Source organism: Antechinus flavipes, chromosome 2, assembly GCF_016432865.1.
Source record: "Antechinus flavipes isolate AdamAnt ecotype Samford, QLD, Australia chromosome 2, AdamAnt_v2, whole genome shotgun sequence".
Lineage (NCBI taxonomy): Eukaryota > Metazoa > Chordata > Mammalia > Dasyuromorphia > Dasyuridae > Antechinus > Antechinus flavipes.
In genome coordinates this window covers 347,130,780-347,152,866 of record NC_067399.1, presented here as the reverse complement: position 1 = coordinate 347,152,866, position 22,087 = coordinate 347,130,780, and the positions used below count along the sequence as shown (strand labels likewise).

The following is a 22,087-nucleotide window of genomic DNA, read 5'->3' as shown; positions in this document are numbered from 1 at the left end:
CAGTTTATTCCTTTACGTTAGGAAAGAACAAGTTTATTCACAGATAGATCTCTCTATATAAATATTCCTTTATTATCTATCCCTTTAACAACACTATAAACTAGTTTCAGTCCAGATTCAAAAGATATGAATTTAAAAAAAAAAAAAAAGGCAGGATGGATAGGAGAGAGACAGTAATGAACTTAACATGTCATTAGCTTTTTTTTTGGAATTTGGAAGGGGAACTTTCTAAGAGCACTACTATCTTTTTTCAAATATTAAGGATTTTCTTAATCTAAAGCTGCCAAACAATAATCAATAATTGTTATCTCCACTCACAAATTAAAATCAAATGTAATTTGGTACCTTTCTTATGGACACAACTGTTACAAAATATCTTAAATATTGTAAATAGGATATCTTGGGGAAAAAACCCACAACCAAACCTATTTTAGTATCAAAAAAAGTGAATTAATTAGTGCACCTGGGGAACTGGAATCACTCTTGAAGAATATATGGCTTCTCAAATACCATGTATGTGCAATGGATTATAGAGCAGGTATTTTTTTTTTCTTTTTACAGTTTTATAGATGGAGAAAACAAGGGATTATCTGATTTATCCAGCAAGGTCACTGAGAAATGGATAGCAGATCTGGAACTAAAATGGACTATCTCAACTTCTCACTTAATATTCTGCCCACAAAATAAATTGGTTCCCAAATTGTGCTTTATTAACTAGTTTTATTAGGTCACAGGCAGATAGTAAAATAATGTCTCATTTTGCTAAAAACTTTTTTTTTGGTTTACTTTATCTCAGGACAAGGATGTGCCTTAAGATTTTTCAAATATAGAAAACAAACAGGCAAATGCCCACAATTTTTTTTCAATCCTAGATTTACTACCATGAAAACTTGTTCTCAATATTTAGCCAGATAGGATTTTTCTCTTTCCCAACTTTCTTTTTTTCTCAAAACCAAATTCAGCCTTGTTAAGCTCACCAGATTCAAGTACATCCCAGGCAAAACCCCTCACATACAGTGTTAGTAAAACTAATTTCCACCGACCCTGGTTATGGATGTCGTTCTTACTATCGATCTCCGCTGTTTCTTTGGCTTCCCCACATCATACTCATCATCATCCAAATCCTGCAGAAACACAGAAGCCAATGATATAAAAATGTTTGTTTTACTCAAAGTTCTCACCAATAAAAATGATATTGTATAAAAGAAATTGGGATCTATGCCAATATGTAGAGTGAATTCAATGCAAATTTTGAGTTTTAAATTTCTAATTCTTTTATTATTTCTTTTTCAACATCTTGCTGCAATTAAATAATTTGTTAGGATACAATTAATTTTCTGATACCAAATCTTTTCCATGCTATAATGTGATCTCATCAAAGGGTGAATACCTGTCCTTGGACAGCATCATCACTGGCTTCCTGTTCTGAAGAAAAGCTCTCATATTCTTCCTCAGAATAGTTATCTGTGAATCAAGAATGAGAACAATGAATATCTGAGATTTTTCTTCAGGGAGACACATCATTGTTCACATGAGTAGTGGTTTTAAGGCTAACTTCCTAAAAGTTGTAAAAATAACAAAAACTGGTATTTTCCTTCAAAACAAACCAATATATAAAGACAGATTATTGAACAAGCTATAAAAGCTCTTTATTGAATAACATTTGTTGCATAGGCAACTTTATAACAATAACAAATCCTGACAAGATTCTACAAACCAAGTGAATATGTATTCATATTTGATGAATTCAATGTAAAAGTGAGAAAAGGTGAGGCTGGTAAAATATATACTTGAATACATGGTTTGGTATTAAGAAATTTGTTAGCAAAAAGCTTATTAAGAAAATGTTATTGGGGTAGCTAGATGGCACAGTGGTTCTAGAGTCAGGACCTGAGTTCAAAATTTGGGTTTGATACTCTTAACATTTCCTAGCTTGTAAACCCTGGGCAAATCACTTAATCTCAAATTGCCTTTCAACAACAACAGCAACAACAACAACAACAAAGAAAAGATTATTGTTAAATCCCTCAACTATATATAATACTTTTTTGAAAGACTCAGAAAATACTTTCACATGTGACAATATTGAACATTACCAAAAAGAGTAACTAGCACTTAAAGAAATTGAAAGAAAATTCTGAAGATAAATAGGAAGATAAAATGTTTTACATAAATAGAACACATTTGATAGCTGGATGTCCTCATGTCTTTGTGTCCTATTTTGTGTGCTTCTATTTTTTAAATAAAGTCCCATCTCCCAAATAGACAAGAGAAGCTAATATCTAAGGAAGTAAAAGAGAGATTCAATAAAGAAATGACAAGGTAAAATTATGTTATGCAGAACTCATGACATAACTGAATTGCATCTTGTGTCTTACCTATGTCTCTAGCTAAAATTAAGCCTTACCCGACAAGAGGTATAAGAGAACTCTGCATTCAGGAAAAGAGAGAAGGTTACAGAGGACAGTAGTAAGAGTTGACATCATTAAATAACAGCCTTTTATCTCATGTCCTTGTCTGCTAAACAAATTATACCTTACTATGTAAGAAGGGACAGAAAAACTGTCATAGAGAGAGATAAAAGATTTGAAGGGTAGTGGCAAAATTGATTACATTTGCGTCTTACAAACAGAAAGCCCCCAAAGTGCCTAGAAGGGCCAAAGAACTATGGAATTTGCTTTAAGCAAATATAGAATGAGGACAAAGATAATTTTTCTTTGACTTAAAAAGAATATGAATGGTTATGTTTGTGTTTCAGTCATACCATGAAACATCCACATATGTACAATGTGTAAATATACTAGAGGATGAAAGAGATAAGGCTAGAATAATACATCCCCCCCCCATTATATTTTGTTATATTATATTTATTTTTTCCAATTACATGTGAAGATAATTTTAAACATTCAATTTTTGGTAAAAATTTGAGTTCCAATTTTTTTTTTCCCTCCCTCTGTCCCTAACCTTCCTCTTCCCCAAAACAGGAAGCAATCTGATACATGTACAATCATTTAAAACATATTTCCATAATGAAATAATACATTTTTGCTTTTGATTTTAAGAGACTGAAGTGTCCTTTAAAAGAATGGAAGAGGAGGTGGAGCCAAGATGGTAGAGTAAAGGCAGGAATTTGCCCAAATTCTCCCCCAAACTGCTCCAAATTTCTTTAAATAATAATTCTATGGCAGCCCTCTTTGTAGTGGTCAGAAACTGGAAACTGAGTGAATGCCTATCAATTGGAGAATGGTTGAATAAATTGTGGTATATGAATATTATGGAATATTATTATTCTGTAAGAAATGACCAGCAGGATGATTTCACAAAGGCCTGAAGAGACTTACATGAACTGATGCTGAGTGAAATGATCAGGACTAGGAGATCATTATATACTTCAACAATAATATTATATGATGATCAATTCTGATGGATATGGCCTTCTTCAACAATGAGATGAACCAAATCAGTTTCAATAGAGCAGTAATGAATTGAACCAGCTACACCCAGTGAAAGAACTCTGGGAGATGACTATGAACCACTACATAGCATTCCCAATCCCTCTATTTTTGTCCACCTGCATTTTTGATTTCCTTCACAAGTTAATTGTACACTATTTCAAAGTTCAATTCTTTGTGTACAGCAAAATAACTGTTTGGACATGTATACATATATTGTATTTAACTTATACTTCAACATATTTAACATGTATTGGTCAATCTGCCATCTGGGGGAAAGGGTAGGGAGAAGGGAAAATGTTGGAACAAAAGGTTAATTGTCAATGCTGAAAAAATACCCATGCATATATCTTGTAAATAAAAAGCTATAATATAATTTTTAAAAAATCTGAAAAAATGCATAGCATTGTAAATGAAACAAATTGTACCAATAATTGAAATATATTTAAAATAAAAAAATAATATTAAAAATTAATAACTCCAAACAAAGTTTATAGTATCAGAACACTCAAAAAAAAAAAAAAAAAAAAAAAAAAAAAGGAACAGAACATTTTCTAGCCAAAGGCAACTTAGAAGCTCAGCAGAAAAGTCTGTGATACCAGGATGGGAATCTAATGTGCAGTCCTGGCCCAGGCCTGGCCTCTCAATCAGCAACAGTACTGGTGGCTTCCAGACCTCTTAGCCCAGAGACACCAAATAGGAGCTGGAAAGTCAGAAGAAAAGGTCTGTGGAACCAGAGTGGGAAACCAGCATGCAATTCTAGCAAGGGCCCAGCCCTGACCCCAGCACCAGCTCTAGCCTGGACCACAGAATCAGCAGCAGTGCTGGAGGTTTCTGGACTTCTCAGCCTGGGGACACTAGGAGGACTCAGGTCAGTGGAGAGGGTCTTTGGCAACAGGATGGGAGTCTGGTGTGCAGTCCTAGCAGAGTTCCAATCAGCAGAGCCCCAGTCCTGGTCTGTACATTAGATCTTGCCAATGGAGCAGGGAAATACCTAACAGCTCCAGGGAAGAAGAGAGTGCTTGTAGTTAAATTTTTAGAAGGATTTTTAAAAACAGCTGCACAAAATCCCTGAAGCTTGGGACAGTGCACCCTCTACCCTGCAAACAAAGAGTTAACAAAAAATTTAATTTTAACAAAGAGTTAAAAGCCAAGTAATAGGCTAGGAAAATGAGCAGAAAAGAAAAAAAAAGTTTCTGACCAATAAAAGTTATTATGGTGACAAGGAGGATCAAAACACACACTCCAAAGATGATGGCAAGGTCAAAGCTTCTTCATCCAAAACCTCCAAGAAAAATATGAATTGGGCTCAGGCCATGGAAGACCTGGGACTTTCAAAAGGGACTTTGAAAATCAAAAGAGATAGAGGAAAAATAAAGGGAAAAAACTGAGAGAAGTGAAAAAAGAAATACAAAAAGCTAAAAGAATGGAAGAAAGGATTACAAGATAAAATGGAAAAGATAAAGGCCTTGAGGCAAAGATGATAATTTTTTTTAAACTTCTGCTACAGTGGATAGAGCTATGACCTTGAAGTCAGGTTTAAGTTCCACTTTTAATATATAATGGTTGCTTGGTACTAAGCTAGTCATAAACTCTCAGGGTTCTATGTAATTTTCTATTATAAAATGTTGACTTAACTTTAATGGGCTGAATTTCCTCATTTGGATTATTTCCTATACAAATAAAATCATGACAGATCAATATATTTTGGAAACAACTATTTACTTACTAACCAATTCTCTGCCAAAGTAAAAAAACAATACTCTTCTTCAATCTGGTACCAGATTATGTCAGCATTATTAAAAAAAAAAAAAAAAAAGCTGGACTCAGAGTCAAAAGATTTGCATTTAAATATAAGGAAGGGTATTCGAGGCACTAAAAATACCAAGTACAAACGTTTAGAGAAACATAATGAGAAACAAGACAGAATGTGAGTTAGATAGAGAATTCATAAGAAAGTTATAAAAGATCTGCCTTGTAGTGGTGAGGATCCAGTTAAAATTAGATAAAATAGCAAGGGATAATGTAAAAAATTACCCAGGCATATGTTCTGTCAGTACAAAGTTATAATAAAAATATTTTAAAAATTAGATAAAATACATTTGTAGTAGAATCATTTAGCATGCAAAAGAGTAGGAGCAAAACAGGAAGATATTGTGACCTACAGAAGACTAGTGTTTGGGAAAATATGATCAGCAAGACAATAGGATCAAAGGCAGCAGAAGATATTGTATAGCTAATCTGATACATCAGTAAGTCAAGAACTGAAATCCTGGGTAAGTATTGAAGAATGGAAGGATTGGAAGAGAAAGAAGAGAATTAGAGGTTCCTAAAGCACAAGGAAAGATAGAATGAATAAAAGTTATTATCAGATAAAGGAATTTCAGAATTCTTGAACACAGAATTTGATCATTTAGAGGTGATAGCAAGATCAAAAGTGTAATCATTCTTCATGGACTGAGGACAACTATAAATGTAGGGTATGACAGTTGAACAGATTAGTAACTAGTAGATTAGACTATTTAAAATCAACATTTATATAGAAGTCCTCTAGTTGGGGTGGATAAAAACACTAAAAGATAGGCATTGTATGGGAGAAGTCATGTTCAATGAGCCCAGAATGACAGGTTAAAGGCAGTTATGAAGGGCATAAGGGGGAAGAGTTCTTTATTCCCATAAGCAATAATAGTTCTTCTTCCTCCTCCACTTGACACTGATGACAATGAACCCACAAGTGTTATACTTTCATCACTAAGAACTCTGAAATCACATGATTTGATCACAACCACTTACATTATTCCATTTTCCCCTACATCGTAGCAGTCTACGTGAGGCTATGGATAAATTTCAGAGGATCTCAATGTATTTCTTAGACATTTTAAGCACATTTCAACATAATTATATTTTAAAACAATATTATGATAAAGAATCTATAAGCTTTCAAAAGGATCTGTGGCAAAAAAAGTTAACTAGCTCTTCCTCTATGTCTTCCTTCTCCCTATTGCTTGACCTCTTTAGAGCGACCTCTAGGCTCTATATCTTCAGTACTTCCTCAAGTTTTCAATCTGTTTTGGTTATATTATCTTCCCTTCTCAATCTTAATACTTTTATGAATCAACTCATTACTATCCCTCTCTACTCTTTTAATCCTTTTTCTTATTGTCACAGATATCTTGACAAACTCCAGTTCTGAGCAGCTCACCATGTGCCTCCTTCAATCCTACTCATGTGTAACTTGAGTGAATCAGGAAGTGCTGCATCTATGTTGACTGGGTCCACTAGAAATGTCAGCAATCCTAATCCTTTCTATTTTCATGATATTAATCCCACTTGATTCTCTTTCTAATTGTTCTCTATTTTGCCGGATCATCATCCTGGTCATACACTCTAACTGTTGGTGCTCCTCAAGGTTTTGTCTTCATTTCTTTATTTTATTATTATTTTTCAAAGATGTCATTTTAAAATTCTATACCTTTAAGCAAATTTTAAGATGGCAAAATGCAGTCTGTTGTTGAATATTACTTTTAAAAATCAATCAACAAATATTTATTAAATGCTTTCTATGTGCCAGACTCTATACTAAGTGTGGGGGATACAAAAAAGGGCAAAAACAACAGTTGCCTCAAGGAGCTTACAGTAAAAATTATTTCCCCCATATTTTTTATTTATTTATAACATTCTTATTTTTAAAATTTGTGTCCATATATTGTTCTCTCCCTCCTATCCACTGAGAAGGCAAACAACATATCAATATTTCTTTAATAACCACACATCATCAAAAAAGGAAGAGAAGAAAATAAAGTGAGAAAATTATACTTCAACTTGCATGAAGTATAATTCTCTCTCTACAGGTAGATGCAGTTTTTCATCATAGATTCCCTTGGAATGGTCTTGGATCACTGTATTGATCAGAATAGACAAGTCTTTCACAGGTGATCATCACTACACTATTGCTGTCACTGTGGGCAATCATCTTTTGGTTCTTCACTTTGCCTCAGTTCATGGAGATCTTGCCATTTTCCTCTGAAACCATCTCTCCTGTTATTTCTTACAGTTCAACAGTATTCCATCACACTCAATATGCCACAATTTGTTCAGTCATTCCCCAAGTGATGAGCATCACATCAATTTCAAGTTCTTTGCTAGCACAAAAAGAGCTATTATAAATATTTTATGTCATTTTCCTTTGATTTCTTTGGGAGTAAAGAACTAGTAGTGGTATTGCTGTATCAAAGGCTATGAACAATTGTACAACCTTTGGCCTTTTTATTCTCCAGAATTCTCATTTATGTATACATGCTCTAACTTGGTAACTTTATCAGCTCCCATGGTTTCAATTCACTCATCTGTGTATAGGTATCTGATGAACTCCAGTCTCTATGTCACCAATCAGCTCCTCGACAACTCAAAACGGGCATCCCAAAGGCACCACAAACAAAATATATCCAAAACAGAACTCTATTTTCCAAAACCACTCCTCTTTTAAACTTCTCCATTACTATCATGGGCATAGCCACATTATAGTGACTTAGATTCTCCTTTTCAGTGTCACTGCTGACACAATGGTTCACTTATTCCATGTAACCAACCAATTGCCCAATCTTTTTGTTCCCCCTTCTTAATATTACTCATGTATTGTCTCTTATATTCAATGACACAGCCAACAGTCCCCCCATTTCAGGGACAGTTGGTGGCAGTGGAAAGAATGCTGGCCTCATGATAAAAAGATGAGTTAAAATTTGAAACCTTAGGCACTTACTAGCTGAGCAAGTTGCTTGATTTTTGTTTTCCTCATTTTCCTCATCTATAAAATAAGGATAATAATCATCAGCACCTACCTCTCAGGGTTGTTTTAAGGATCTAATAATAAAGCACACATCATTGTGCATGGCACATAGTACACACTAATAGTACTATTAATATTAGTATTAAAACATTAATACTAATAGTACTACTATTATTTATATATTAGTACTAATTAACTCTAATACAGATTCCTGCTAACACTTCTAATTGGTTTCTCTGCCTCAAGTCTTTCCCTACTCTAATCTATCTCCCACATAGTTGGTAGTGATTTCCTTAAAGCACAGGTCTAATCATGATACATCAGTCCAGGCAATAAACTCCATGACTTACTACTTTAAAATCATCTGTTTTGACATCTGAATAACCTTATAACCTGGCCCCTTTTTAGCTTTACTATTTTCTTACACATTGTTCCTCTCCAGATACTATAAGGTCAAGCCAAATTGGCCTACTTATTGATCCTCACACACAGTACTCTCAACATGGGCTCCCCTTTACCCATATATTTCTTTGGGATCAAGCAGAAGCTCATTCCACAAATTGGAAGCCCTGATTTGATTCAAAATACTATAGATAGGGATGTCCTGGTATAGTAGTAGGAAGGATGTTAGGAAATATCAATAACATTACCATATTCACTAACCTAGGCAGGAACAAGGGGTAAAGTGAGAGTAAGAGAATGTCTCTCAGTTTCAACCTATTCATAAGATCAAAGTTTCATTGATCTAGAGCTGAAAGAAAATTCAGAATCCAATTTGTACAAATTTCTTATTTGAAAGATGAAGAAAATGGATTTAAAAGAGGAAACTGATTTGCTTAAAGTAGTAAAACTATTCAACATCCAAGATGGGATTTGAACCCAAATACTCTGATCCCAGAACCAAAGATCTTCTGACTCTACTCTGCAGCCTCTCACCTTCACAAGGGTTCTTCAGTTTTTGATACTTGTGAATGTCTTCTAGATACTATCTCCTTCTTGGCTTTCATGACACTGCTCTCTCCCACCTGTCAAGACTGTTCTTCTCAGTCTTCTGGGTGCCTCTGTTCCCCAAAAGATTATCCTTGTTCCTCTCATTTCTTTGCCATTATATTTTCTCCTGATGATCTCAACAGCTGTGGTGATTTCAACCACCATCATTTTGTAGATGAGTTCCAACTCTATATACCAAATGAATGAACATTACCACTTGGTGTTTGTGAAGTCTTTTCAAATTCAACATATATGAAATATAACTTATTCTTCTTCTGAACTGAGTTATTTCTTTTTATCCCTATTTAATATTATTTTATTTTTTCAAATTACATGTAAAGATAGTTTTCTATATTTACTTTTATAAGATTTTGATTTCCATTTTTCCCCTCCTTCCTTCCCTTCTCTTTTCCCTCCCAAGATGGTAAATAATCTGATTTATGTTATATATATATAATCACATTAAGCATATCTCTACTTAATTGTTGTGAAAGAACCAGAACACAAAAGGAAAAAACTATTTAATAGAAAAAACAAACAAACAAAAAAGTGAAAATAGTATGCTTTGATCTGCATTCAGACTCCATAGTTCCCTAGATATGGATAGCATTTTTCATTATGAGTCCCTTGGAACTGTCTTAGAAAATTATACTGCTGAGAAGAGTAAGGTCTCTCAAAGTTGATCACACAATATTGCTATTACTGTGTATACTGTTCTCCCAGTTCAGCTCTCTGCTCACTTAATTCAGCATTAGTTTGTGTAAATCCAGATTTTTCTGAAATCTGCCCACTTATCATTTCTTATAGAACAGTAGTGTTCTACCACATTCACATACCACAATTATTTCAGCCATTCTCCAATTGATGGGCATCCCCATGATTTCCAATTCTTTGCCATCACAAAGAGTTACTATGAACATTTTTTACATGTGGGGTTCTTTATATGATCTCTTTTTGATATAGACCTGGTAGTGGTATTGCTAGATCAATAGGATATGCACAGTTTTACAGCCCTTTGGGCATAGTTCCAAATTACTCTCCAGAATGATCAGATCCAGTGTTTCACTTTCCTTAGTATTTCAATTTTCCCACATCCTCTCCAACATTTGTCATTAACCTTTTCTGTCATATTAGCCAATTTGACAGGTGCAATATGATACCTCAATGTTGCTTTAATTTGCATTTCTCTAATCAGTAGTGGGAAATGACTTGTATTCCTATAAATCTGAACTTATTATTTCTAATTGCTAGTATTTATTTCTTCCTAAAATACATGGCCACCATCCCTATTTATGTCCTTACCAATTCCTGCTTAGACTACTACAATAACCTCATCATCATTGTTAATAATTTTGTACTGCTATCTTTAGTTTATCTATCACTTAACATTTCCCATTATATCCCTTTTCTCAGAAATCTGATAACAAATTTTTAAAAGGGGAGAAAAGGAAAAATAAGGAAGCTAAGTGGGCAGAGTAGATACAAAACTGAATCTGAAGCAAAAAAGTAAAATCAGAGATGGTTTTTATAAAGATAATAAAAACAATGAGATAACATTTCAAAATTTTTTTTTCTATAAAACAGTTCTTAGGGAAAATTTTATAGCTCCAAATACTTCACTCAAAAAGAAATTCTTTTAAAAAAGAAATTAGAGCAAGGAAGTGGAAGTGAAAAATGTGAAGAAAATTTGACATGAGATCAATCTAAGTTGCTTCATACTGAGAGCACTCAAAGAAGAAAGTGTCAGAAGGAAAGCAAATAGGAAGCCAAGAGAACTTCTGGAGGGTGAAGCCAAGATGGTGAAGTGAAGCCAGAAAGCTGCTCCAGCTCTCCCACTTTCCCTCAAAAACCACATGAAACCAAATCTCTGAACACAATCTGATGGAATGAAACCAGGATGCAGATCAAAATAGACTGGAAAAGCTTCAAAAAAGGCCAGTCTCACTGGGGTGAAAAGAATTGTTCAGCCCAGTTCAGACAGAGTTTAGGAAAATCAGTGATAGTCTTAATCACAGCAGATCAGCAACTGAGACATTTAGTCCTGACTCAGTGGCTGAACAGATCAGTAGGGCAGCCTCGAGTCCCAGGTAAGACGGCAAATTCTGGGGAACCAGGTTGTTTCCTGGAAAGAGCAGACAAAGATACCCCCTGCAAATACAAGGAGCCCCTGTAATCAAAGACTCAGAGATGCACAAGGAAACTTGGTTCAGGGACCCCTTTACCCCTAGAGCAGAACTTAATCATAGAAGGCACAAAAGAAGTAATATAAAAAGAGAAAGCAAGACAATGAGCAAGAAACAGAAAAGAACCTTAACCTGCATGAGAGAGACATCAAAAGGCTTAATAGAAAGGACTATGCCTGTACTACCAGACAATCCTCGAGAAGAGGTGAAGGAAAAGACAGTACAGAGACAAAAAATTATGTTTCAAGGTGCATTTGCACTGGATAATGTCCAAAAATTACTGAGAGGGAAGGATTCAGAGGCAGCCAGTGGGGAAAGTGGTCAACTTAAAAGTCTATCAGACCCAAGTGGATGTAGTTCTACTAAACAACTCTCAGCAAAGATGGTGGGAAGAATGATGGCAGAAAGGAATAAGAGAGTGAAGACAAACAAGTTGAGTTAGGAGAAAGGTGAGACTCACAGTGGAAAATGGAGTTAGGAAAATGAGTTCCTGTTCAATCTCCTCTAACTGAATCTCTAATTCCTTCAAGCCACATCTGAAATACTAATCTCTACATCTTGCTTACTATCCATGTATTATCTGCTTTTAATTTTGCCTATATTTATTCTTACCATAAAGGCACATAAATGAAAGGGAGATAGACTGGACTGCTTTATGAAGGAAGTATATCCCTATTCTTGTACATGGAAAAAGAGGTACAAAAATTCACCAAGGGAAAAAAAAATCCTTAAAAAATCCAAATAGGAAAAAAGAGATAAAGATAGAAGGTTTAATAACTCCACAAAACATCAAGAAACAATAAAACAAAGCCAAAAGAACAAAAAGAGGAGAAAAGGTGAAATATCTAATTGGAAAAACAAGTGACCTGGAAAGATAAAGGAGAGTTTATTTAAGAATATTTGGACCAAAAAATAATTATTGGACTACCTGAAAGCCATGCTAAAAAAGATAGAACAGACATATTTCAAGAAATTATGAGGAGAAATTGCCCTGATGGCAACAACCCTAGGAAAAAAATAGAAAGCAAAAGAAAAAAAACAATAAATTCCTAAAAGAGATCCCAAAATGAAAACTTCCAGGAATATTATAGCCAGCTTCCAGGTCAAGGAGAAAATATTGGAAAGACAGAAACAAACAAATCAAATATCATGAAGCCATAATCAAGAACATACTACATTTAGCATTTTCTACATTAAAAGAAATGAAAAGCTTGGAATATGAAATTCTGGAAGGAAAAGGCCAAGAATTACAACAAAGAATAACCTACTTAGTGTTCATAGGAAAAAAAAAAAAACATTCAATGACATAGAAGACTTTCAAGCATTACTGATGGGAAAAAAACAAAAAAAACCAAACAGAACCAAATAGAAAAAACAACATTCAAACAGAAGACTCAAGAAATAAATATAAATATAAAATAAATAAATAAACAATAAAAACAAAAAATAAATAAATAAAAAACAAAAAATAAATTAATAAATATAAAGAAATAAACATGAAAAAGAAATCATAATGGAATTAATATGATTAAACTGCTTATATTCCATTATTGGAAGATGACACTTGCAACTCCTAACAATTCTATCAGTTTCAGGACAGTTAGAAGGATGAGTGTGAATTGAATATGATGAAATGATGACCGAGAAAAAGGGAGGAAGGCAAGTTAGATGTACTGGAAGAAGGGGAAAGGGAGAAGAGAGAAGAATGGGTAAAATCATCTTAGGGCAGAGGTAGAAAGCACATGAATAGAGTACAAGGGCCTAGATTTAGGAAGATTCATCTTCCTGAGTTCAAAATCTGGCCTTAGACACTTAAAGAGCTGTATGATCCTGGGCAAGTCATTTAAGTGTGTATACCTCAGTTCCTCATCTGTAAAATGAGCTAGAAAAGGAAATGGTTAATCATTTCATTATCTATGCCATGAAAATCTCAAATAGGCTCACAAAGAATTAGCTGTAATTGAAAATGACTGAATAACAGCAGCAACAATAAAAAATATTTCTTATAAAAGAGGTGCACAAAAAAGAGCTTTTATAGTTGAGGGGAAAATAAGAGAGGTGACATGTTGGACAAATCTTGATTCTTGATCTCATTAGAATTGTTTCAGAGAATGAATAACATGCACACTCAGTTGGATATAGAAATCTAGGGAAGCAGGAGGAAAAGAGCATAGAGGGTTGGGGCTAACAGAAGGAAAGATTGAGGGAAGCAGTGGTTAGAAGCAAAATAAACTTTTGAGGAAAGAGGGTAAAAAGAGAGAGAAGAAGAAACAAGATAAAAAATAAGATGGAGAAGAAAATATATGGTAATTTTAACTGTGAATGTGAATAGAATGACCTTACCCATAAAACAGAAGAGGAAATAAAATCAATGAGAAACAAGAATCAAACAATATGTTGTTTACAAGAAAGATACCTGAAATAGAATGTCATCCAGAACAAAAATAAGGGATTGGGGCCGAATCTATCATGCTTAAGCTGAGGTAAAAAATATAGGAGTAGCAATCATGATCTCACAAAAAACAATGATGACAACAAAAATGGATTTAAAGGTGATGAGCAAGGAAACTACATTTTATTTAAAAGTACCAAGGTCAATGAAGCAACATCAATACAAAACACATATGCATGAAATGGCATAACATACAAATTCTTAAAGGAAAAGGAGGAAACAAACAGTAAAACGATACTAGTGGGGGACCTCAACTTTCCTTAGAACTAGATAATTTTAATCATAAAATAAGTAAGAAAGATATTAAGATACATAGAATGAGGAAAGTTAGATATGACAAGATATCTGAAGAAAACTAAATGAAAATAGAAAGGATATTTCATTCTCAGTTGTAAATGGAACTTTCATAAAAACTGATCATGTATTAGGGTAGAAAAATTAAGTATATCTTTTTTAGACAATGCAATAAAAATTACATTCAATAAAGGATCATGAAAAGATAAATTAAAAATAAACTGGAAACTAAATAATCTAATTATTAAAAACAAGTGGCTCAAATAATGAATCATAGAAAGAAACAATTATTTTATTGAGGAGAATGTGATAACATGCAAAACTTTATGGGATGCAGCCAAATCAGTACTTAAGGAGAATTTTATAGCTCTAAACATTTAGATAAAAAAATAAAGCAATGCCATAAACTGGACATGTAATTAAATAAACCAGAAAAAGAATAAGAAACTTTCCAATTAAACACTAAAACATTTCAATTTTCCACTTCCATTTCTGAAAATCAAAGGCAAAATGCATAGAAATGAAAGTTAAAAACAAAAAACCACCACTGGACTAATAAATAGAACTTGGAGCTGGTTTTGTGAAAAAGAAAAACAATAAAATAGATAAACCACTTATATGATTAAAAAAATTAGCAGTATTAAAAATGAAAAGGTTAAAGTATACCTCCAATGAAGATGAAATTAAAGCAATTAGAAGCTATAATGCTAACTTATTTTCAAATATATGTGACAATCCAAGTAGATCAATATTTACCAAACATTTTAATTGCCCAAATTAACAGAAGAAGAAATAGAATAAATAATTTCATTTTAGAAAAAAAGAAATTGAAAAAGTCATCAATGAGTTCTCCAAGAAAAAATTTCTAGGACCAAATGGGATTCACAAGTGAATTCTACCAAACATGTAAAGAACAATTTAATTCCAATACAACATAAACTCTTTGGAATAATAAGAAAAGAATATTAGCAAATTCTTTTCATGACACAAATATAATACTAATAATTCAACCAGGAAGAGCAAAAATAGAGAAAGAAAATTATAGATACATTTCCTTTATGAATATCGATGCAAAAATTTTAAACAAAATACTAGCTAGGAGATTACCGCAATATATCATATACTATGACCAGGTAGGATTTATATCAGGCTACAGGGCTAATTCAATTCAAAAAATTTTTAATATAATAAATCAATAACAAAACCAACAAAACCCACAGGATTATCTCAACAGATACAGAAAAATGTTTCTGACAAAATACAATAATCATTCCTATTGATAATACAAAGCATAGTAATAAATGACAATTTCGTTAAAATGATAAGTAGTATTTCTCTAAAACTATTAGCAAGCATTACTTCTAAAAGTAACAAGCCACAAATCTTTTCAGTAAAATCAGGGATGAAGCAAGGATGCTCACTATCACCACTATTATTCATTACTGTACTAGAAATATTAATTATAACAATTAGAGTACAGGCAATGAGGAAACAAAACTATCTCTCTTTGCAGATAATATGATGGCATGCTTAAAGTATCAACCAAAACACTATTTGAAACAATTAACAATTTTATTCATGTTGCCTGATATAAAATAATAAGCCCACATAAATCATTAGCATTTTTATATATTACCAATAAAGTTCAGTAGTCAAAGAAAGATAAAGTCCATTTAAATATATTCAATATAAAATATTTGGAAGTCTACCTGGCGAAACAAACACAGGATCTATAGGAACACAATTACAAAATACCTTTCACACAAATAAAATCAAACTTAAACTAGAAAAATATTAATTACTCATGGAGCGACATATAATTTACCTAAGTTAATTTACTTATCCAATGCTACACCAATCAAGCTACCAAAAATGATCTCTTGTAGTTAGAAAAAATAATAACAAAATTCATTTGAAAAAACAAAAGATCAAGAACATTAAGGGAATGAATGAAAAAATATGTGAAGGAAAAATGGCTTAGCAGTATCATGCTTCACACTATATTACAAAGCAATAATCATTAAACTGATACTTGCTAAAAATAAAGTGTTGGCTCAGTGGAATAGATTAACTACATAATATACAATAATAAATGACTATAGTAATTTAATATTTAGTAAAACTCCAAATTCCAAACTTTTGAGAAAAGAACTAACCATTTGACAAAATTGCAGAGAAAACTGGAAAACAGCATGGCAGAAACCAATATTTTAAACCATATACCCCCCCCCAAAAAGGTAAAAACAATACATAATTTAGATATGAAGAGCAATACTATAAGCAAATTAGAAGAGTGGGAATAATTTACCTGTCAGATCTATAGATGAGGAAAGAATTTAGAAAAGGATGAGGAAAGAGATAGAGAACAATAGGAAGTATAAAATGGATAATTTTGACTAAGTTAAATTAAAAATATTTTTGTGCAACCAAGATTAGAAGCAGGTAGGGAAAAAAAGTTATAGCAAGTATCTCTGAAAAAACTTCATCTCTCAAATATAGAGAAATATAGAGAAAACTGAATCAAGTTTATAAGAATGCAAATCAGTCCTCAACTGATAAGCGGTCAAACTGACAATTTTCAAATGAAGAAATTAAAAGTTATTTATAGTTACATGAGCTCTAGATCATTACTGATTACAGAAATGCAAATTAAAATAATTTTAAGGTTCCAATGAGGGATGTTTATGAATTGGGGAATAGTTGCAAACAGTATATGATTGTGATGGAATACTACCATGCTATAAGAAATAAGTGGGATAATTTCCAAAAAACCTGGAGAGAAATGATGCAAAGAGAGATTAGGTAGAACTAAGAGAACATTATACATAGGAATAACAATACTGTACAATTATTAACCTTGAATAACTTAGTTATTCCAATCAAGACAATGATCCAAGATAATTCCAAAGGAGTTATGAAGAATAGTACTGCTCCAGAGTGAACTGATGGAGTCTGAATAAAAATTGAAACATAATTTTTTTCATGTTCTTGTCTTTTTTTATTTTTGGTAACATGGTTAACATGGAAATCTGTTTTGCGTGGTTTTACATGCTTAACTGATATCATGTTTCTTGTCTTTTCAATGGATGGGGGAAGGTAGGATAGAATTTGGAATTATTTTAATTACTTATAAATAAATAAATGTGTAATAAATGTACTTAAAAAAATATAAGAATCAATTAAGTAGGCAAGCAAGAATTCATTAAGTAGCTCCTCTGAGTCAAATACTGGGGATATAAAGATGGGAAATCAAGCTTTCAAAGACAATTTCATACAGCAGATTTTTTTTTTAACAGTTACAAAACTGAATAAAATTGCAAAAAATTCTGGCGTGCATTCAGTGATTGTTTTTTGGGGGGTGCATATAAAAATGCAGCCTTTGAGTTTCTCTTCCAACAACTTATCATATAACATTTCCTGTTGAACTGTGAAAACATATATGCTAAGGTGGGGGTTTTTAACCAGGGATCCATGGACCCCTAAGGAATGTACATGAATAAATTTCAGGAAGTGTGTTAATACTACTGGGATAAAATTACATTTATATTTTCACTTACATCTAATTGAAATTTAGTACTTCCTTCAACTATGAATGTAGGCAACAAACATTATCCTGAGAAAAGATTCATAGGCTTTATACAAATACCAAAGGTGTCCACAACATAAAAAGTTAAGATCCCTTATAGAAAAGCTTTTTTTCCTTCTTTTGAAAATTGAAAAATAATGTTATAACAAACAGCTTTTTCTGAAACTTTTGTTCCTGTTTAAGTGGAAAAACTATTATCAATGTCAAGGAGGCAAAGTCCTATCATGAAGCCTTTGATTTCATTTTTATCACAGAACTAATCAGTTTTTTGGTTTTTTTTTTGGGGGGGGGAGAACTGATGACTCATTTCATGTAAGAACCCAAGTTTCATGAAATTAAAATCAGAGTGGTGTAATCATACTAAAAGTACGAATGTTTTTGGTTAAATCTAATTAAAAACAAGATCTCATGATTAGATTGAATGATTAAAGGACATTTCTCCAAAGGTCAAGTGATACCAACATTATTATTGCTCAGTTCAAATAAATCCAATAACTAACAACTTGAACTTTGTACCATTGGCATCTTGCTATGATGTCTTATCTTCTGTTTTATTATTACAATAATAATTACTATGATGGATAATTCTTGTGTAATGACAAATTCCAAACAGCACAGGAAACTTTGCCAGTTTGGTTCTTTCTCAAGAATGTTCTTATATTAATAAATACATCTCCAACAAATACTGGATAAAAATTGCAGAGTACAGAGCTTTTCATTTACTCTATTCATGGAGTAGAAGAAAAAGTAGAATATAATCACTCTTTTCAGTGATTACCTTATTACTATTATTTCTTTGTCTAGCACTGTAATTTCATTGGTTCCACAAATATCCTGGAAAGAAATTGTTCCATCTATGCCAATCAGTAACTGCTTTATAAATGCATAAAGTTGCACTCTAGAAAAAGGTTATCTCTAGATAACTCTTCTAAGATGAATCAAAAGCAGAACTTATGCCCTGGTCTGATTCCTAAGACCAGCTCTTTTTTTCAGAAGGTCATGCTGTCTTTCTCATTACCTTATATGTGCCTTTGTTTAGGGCATTATCTAAATCCTGGAAGCAGTCCAAACTCAGCTCTCTGTCACTAAATCCATAATTTATTTCAGGCAATAGCTGATGTACTGCTTTTTACATGATACCTATTTTCACTAAAATGCATTGCCCTCCTTTGCTATGTTGAATTTAATTCATTCTTATTGTGCATATAGTTATTCTGTAAATTTGTAAGAGGCAGCATGATACTGTAAGCAGAGAGCTACTCTTTATGTACTCTAATTACATACATTATATGACTCTGGTTAAATTACTTAACCTCTCAGTGGTTTATGGAATTTTGTAAGACAATCAGGTGCAGAGAACTTTCCAACCACTATTGATGGAAGGAATTTCTTCACTCAGGAGGAATTCTTTATAAAGATGAAAATACAAGTTCAGTCCCTAAGTCCATTCCATATATACATGTCATTTCCCTTGAGAGATGGAAATTACTTGAGTTAAAGTTATTTTGGTTTTTTTTGCCTTAATAGTTTTTTTTTTTTTTTTCTTTTTGCTGAGGCAATTGGGGTTAAGTGACTTGCCCAGGATCATATAGCTAGGAAGTGTTAAGTGTCTGAGACTAGATTTGAACTCAGGTCCTCCTGATTTCAGGGCTGGTGCTCTATCCACTGCACTACCTACCTGCCCCTAGCATAGTAATTTTAATACTTTCTGATTGATTAAATGATTTATTGCTATGGTGCCATATTGTTTTGAATCTTAAAGCATCACAAATATATTTTGCATGTACTAGAAAAAGTAGGTGATAATATATTTCCAAAAATATATGTGCTTGTAGAATAAGGGAAATCCCTATTGAAATATATGACTGAAAAAGGAAGCGGGCTAATTATTTAGCATGAATGGGGAATAACCTAAGAGCTACAAAAATATCTAGGGGAAGCCTTTAATAGTTTGAATAGCTTCTTTGTGGAAGGAACATTGATAGAAGATTCTGACATCAATGGGAGAATATAAACAACAGGTTAAATTGAAACTAGCTGAAAACAGGATGAATCAACTTGGAATTTTCCTTTGGAAAATCAGGTTTATCTAAATAATACTTTGAGCTTAAATAGCTCCAGGTTAATATCTATGAATACACTTGTTTTATATGTAGAGCTGTATTCGAACTTTCCCTCTATATATATAGGGTTTTATAGTCAGTGAGTCAAATCTTATTTTTTTCTCCATGATATTTTTAAGTGTCATACACATTTTGCCCTCCTGATCAAATGTCATTTAAACATCAGACTCAGATGGGTCATTTCTTTTATTTATTCTTATTATAATACAATAATCATACATTAGCAGGGTTCTATTATGGCCAGTTTATGTTTTAGCTTGGGGTTTTTTCCTTTGTCTTAGAAGTAGATACCTCATGCTTACATATTCATGATTTGAAATATGATGAAAGAGAGTGGTTAAGTAACCCATTACTTATTAGCTGAGTCAGGAAAAAAAGTGGTAAAAAAAACTCACCTGTGGATTTGATTTTCTGGCTAGAATGAATAGTGCTGTCATCATGGTCTATTGGTTGACTAGACAAAGAGAAGATCCATATTTCAGCTACTTTAGCAGTGACTTCCTTGATATTGCTACAAAGGTTCAGAACCTGGCCTCCTTCAGTTGGGTGCTGCATCACCTGTGTTTGGGTAATTCAGATGGTTAATTGAAGTATATTTAAATATAAAAAGTCAAAATGTTTTTAAAGACATCTGATTATATTCACTACATCTTTCAAGTATTTCAGTATATGACTTACTTGTTTTTTCCTTCTTAGTCAGGTCAAAGGATATCCAGTCAATGCCCAAACTGCAGTGTAGAAGGAATTCTGATGTTGAGAGATAGAAAAGCATTCTCTCTGAGCATAATTATCATTTGAAGATTTAAATGAGAGGATATATAGTTGCCAAACAATTTCACTTCAGTTATAAAGGAAATCCAAGATAGTGCAAGTTGAAAAAGGAGATCCAAGAGAAAGTGAAGAATAGAAAGATGAAACCCTTCACATGTTCCTGTTTGCAGATGACATCGTATCAAAGTTATCAAGCCTTGGAATATTTCAAATAACCATTATTTCTCAAGAGAATTTTGGCCTAAGTATCCACATAGTTTTAACTGAAGAAAGAATAAAGAAAGAATAAAAATTCTCCAAACTATGATATACAATTAGATAATCTATAGAACTTCCCAAAGAGGAAATATAACTCAGAGTCAAAATTAAGAGAGGAAAGAAGACTGGATTGCCCAGGGAAAACTGTAAAGTGAGTCCAAGCTTCTCCTTGGAAAAACATTTTTTTTTGGGGGGGGGGAGGAGAGATACTAATATTTTTCTAGTGATATTATATGGCTGATACATGGGGTGGGCACAAGCAGGCTGCAGTACTTAAAAGTATTAAATTAAATCAGTACTCCCTGATGTCCCTAGGCCAAGAGGTCCAGAAGCCTCTAGTATTGCTGCTGATTCAGAGGTCCTGCTTCACTGACATTGGGGCCAGGGCTAGAGCTGTGCTGGTATAGCTTGCATTGAGACTGATGTCACAGACCTTTTCTGCTGACTTTCTGAGTTGCCTTCATCTTTTTGGTGTTCTATAAAATTTGTTTAGATTCACTATTCACTAAAATTAGATTCACTGATTTAAAGAATCTCAGAAAAGAAATGTATAACATTCCAGGAACTCTGCTAGGTATTAAGACTTATAGTTTATAAATGAATTAATGAAAAAGCATTCATTAAATGTTTACTATATACAAATAAAGCAATGTGATATAAGCTAGGACATGCAAAAAGAAGAGGTGAGATAGTTTTTGTTCTTAAGTAGTACATCCATATCAGCATAGTCAGATAGAAAGGTATATTGTTTCTTAAGAGATACAATGCTAAAAGAAAGAGATTATAATGCATCTTTTAAAATTTCATTTACACTGATAAAATCATATCTGTTTCTGATGTTTAACCATTTGATGATATCAAGGAGATTTGTGCTAACAGTTTTCTTTTTCAGGTCTTCAACTTCTCAAATTGCTAAGGAAACAGTAGAGGTTGTTGCACATACTGGAGGAAGGTAAGTAGTTAGTGGTGGCCATTGAGATGGTTTTACTCCAAGAAAATGAGAAAAAAAAGAAAAAAGAAAATGAGGAAAACCCATGATGAATTTATGGGAGGCAGGAATGAATTGAGCTCTACAAAACTGAAGGGAAAACTCATATCAATTATGTTCATAGAATCACTTTAGTACTGGTGTAATTGAGAACATCTTGCTATGATTAAACTGTTTCAGAATGATGAAACTGTTTGGCTAGAT

At 32.9% G+C, this 22,087-nt stretch overlaps 1 protein-coding gene across 7 annotated transcripts in view; it reads right to left on the bottom strand.

The window, feature by feature from the left end:
• PACS2 (phosphofurin acidic cluster sorting protein 2) overlaps window positions 1–22,087 on the bottom strand; it is a 424,977-nt gene that overhangs the window by 192,786 nt on the left and 210,104 nt on the right. For 5 of the 7 annotated variants that reach the window (XM_051977991.1, XM_051977990.1, XM_051977985.1 and 2 more), the window contains exons 5-7: window positions 20,262–20,424; window positions 1,391–1,464; window positions 1,044–1,124 (exon numbers count right to left, since the gene is read on the bottom strand). In XM_051977991.1, the coding sequence (XP_051833951.1) occupies window positions 1,044–1,124; window positions 1,391–1,464; window positions 20,262–20,424 (318 nt within the window). The remainder of the gene's footprint in view (window positions 1–1,043; window positions 1,125–1,390; window positions 1,465–20,261; window positions 20,425–22,087) is intronic. The other 2 variants (XM_051977987.1, XM_051977988.1) reach the window with 1 other exon arrangement.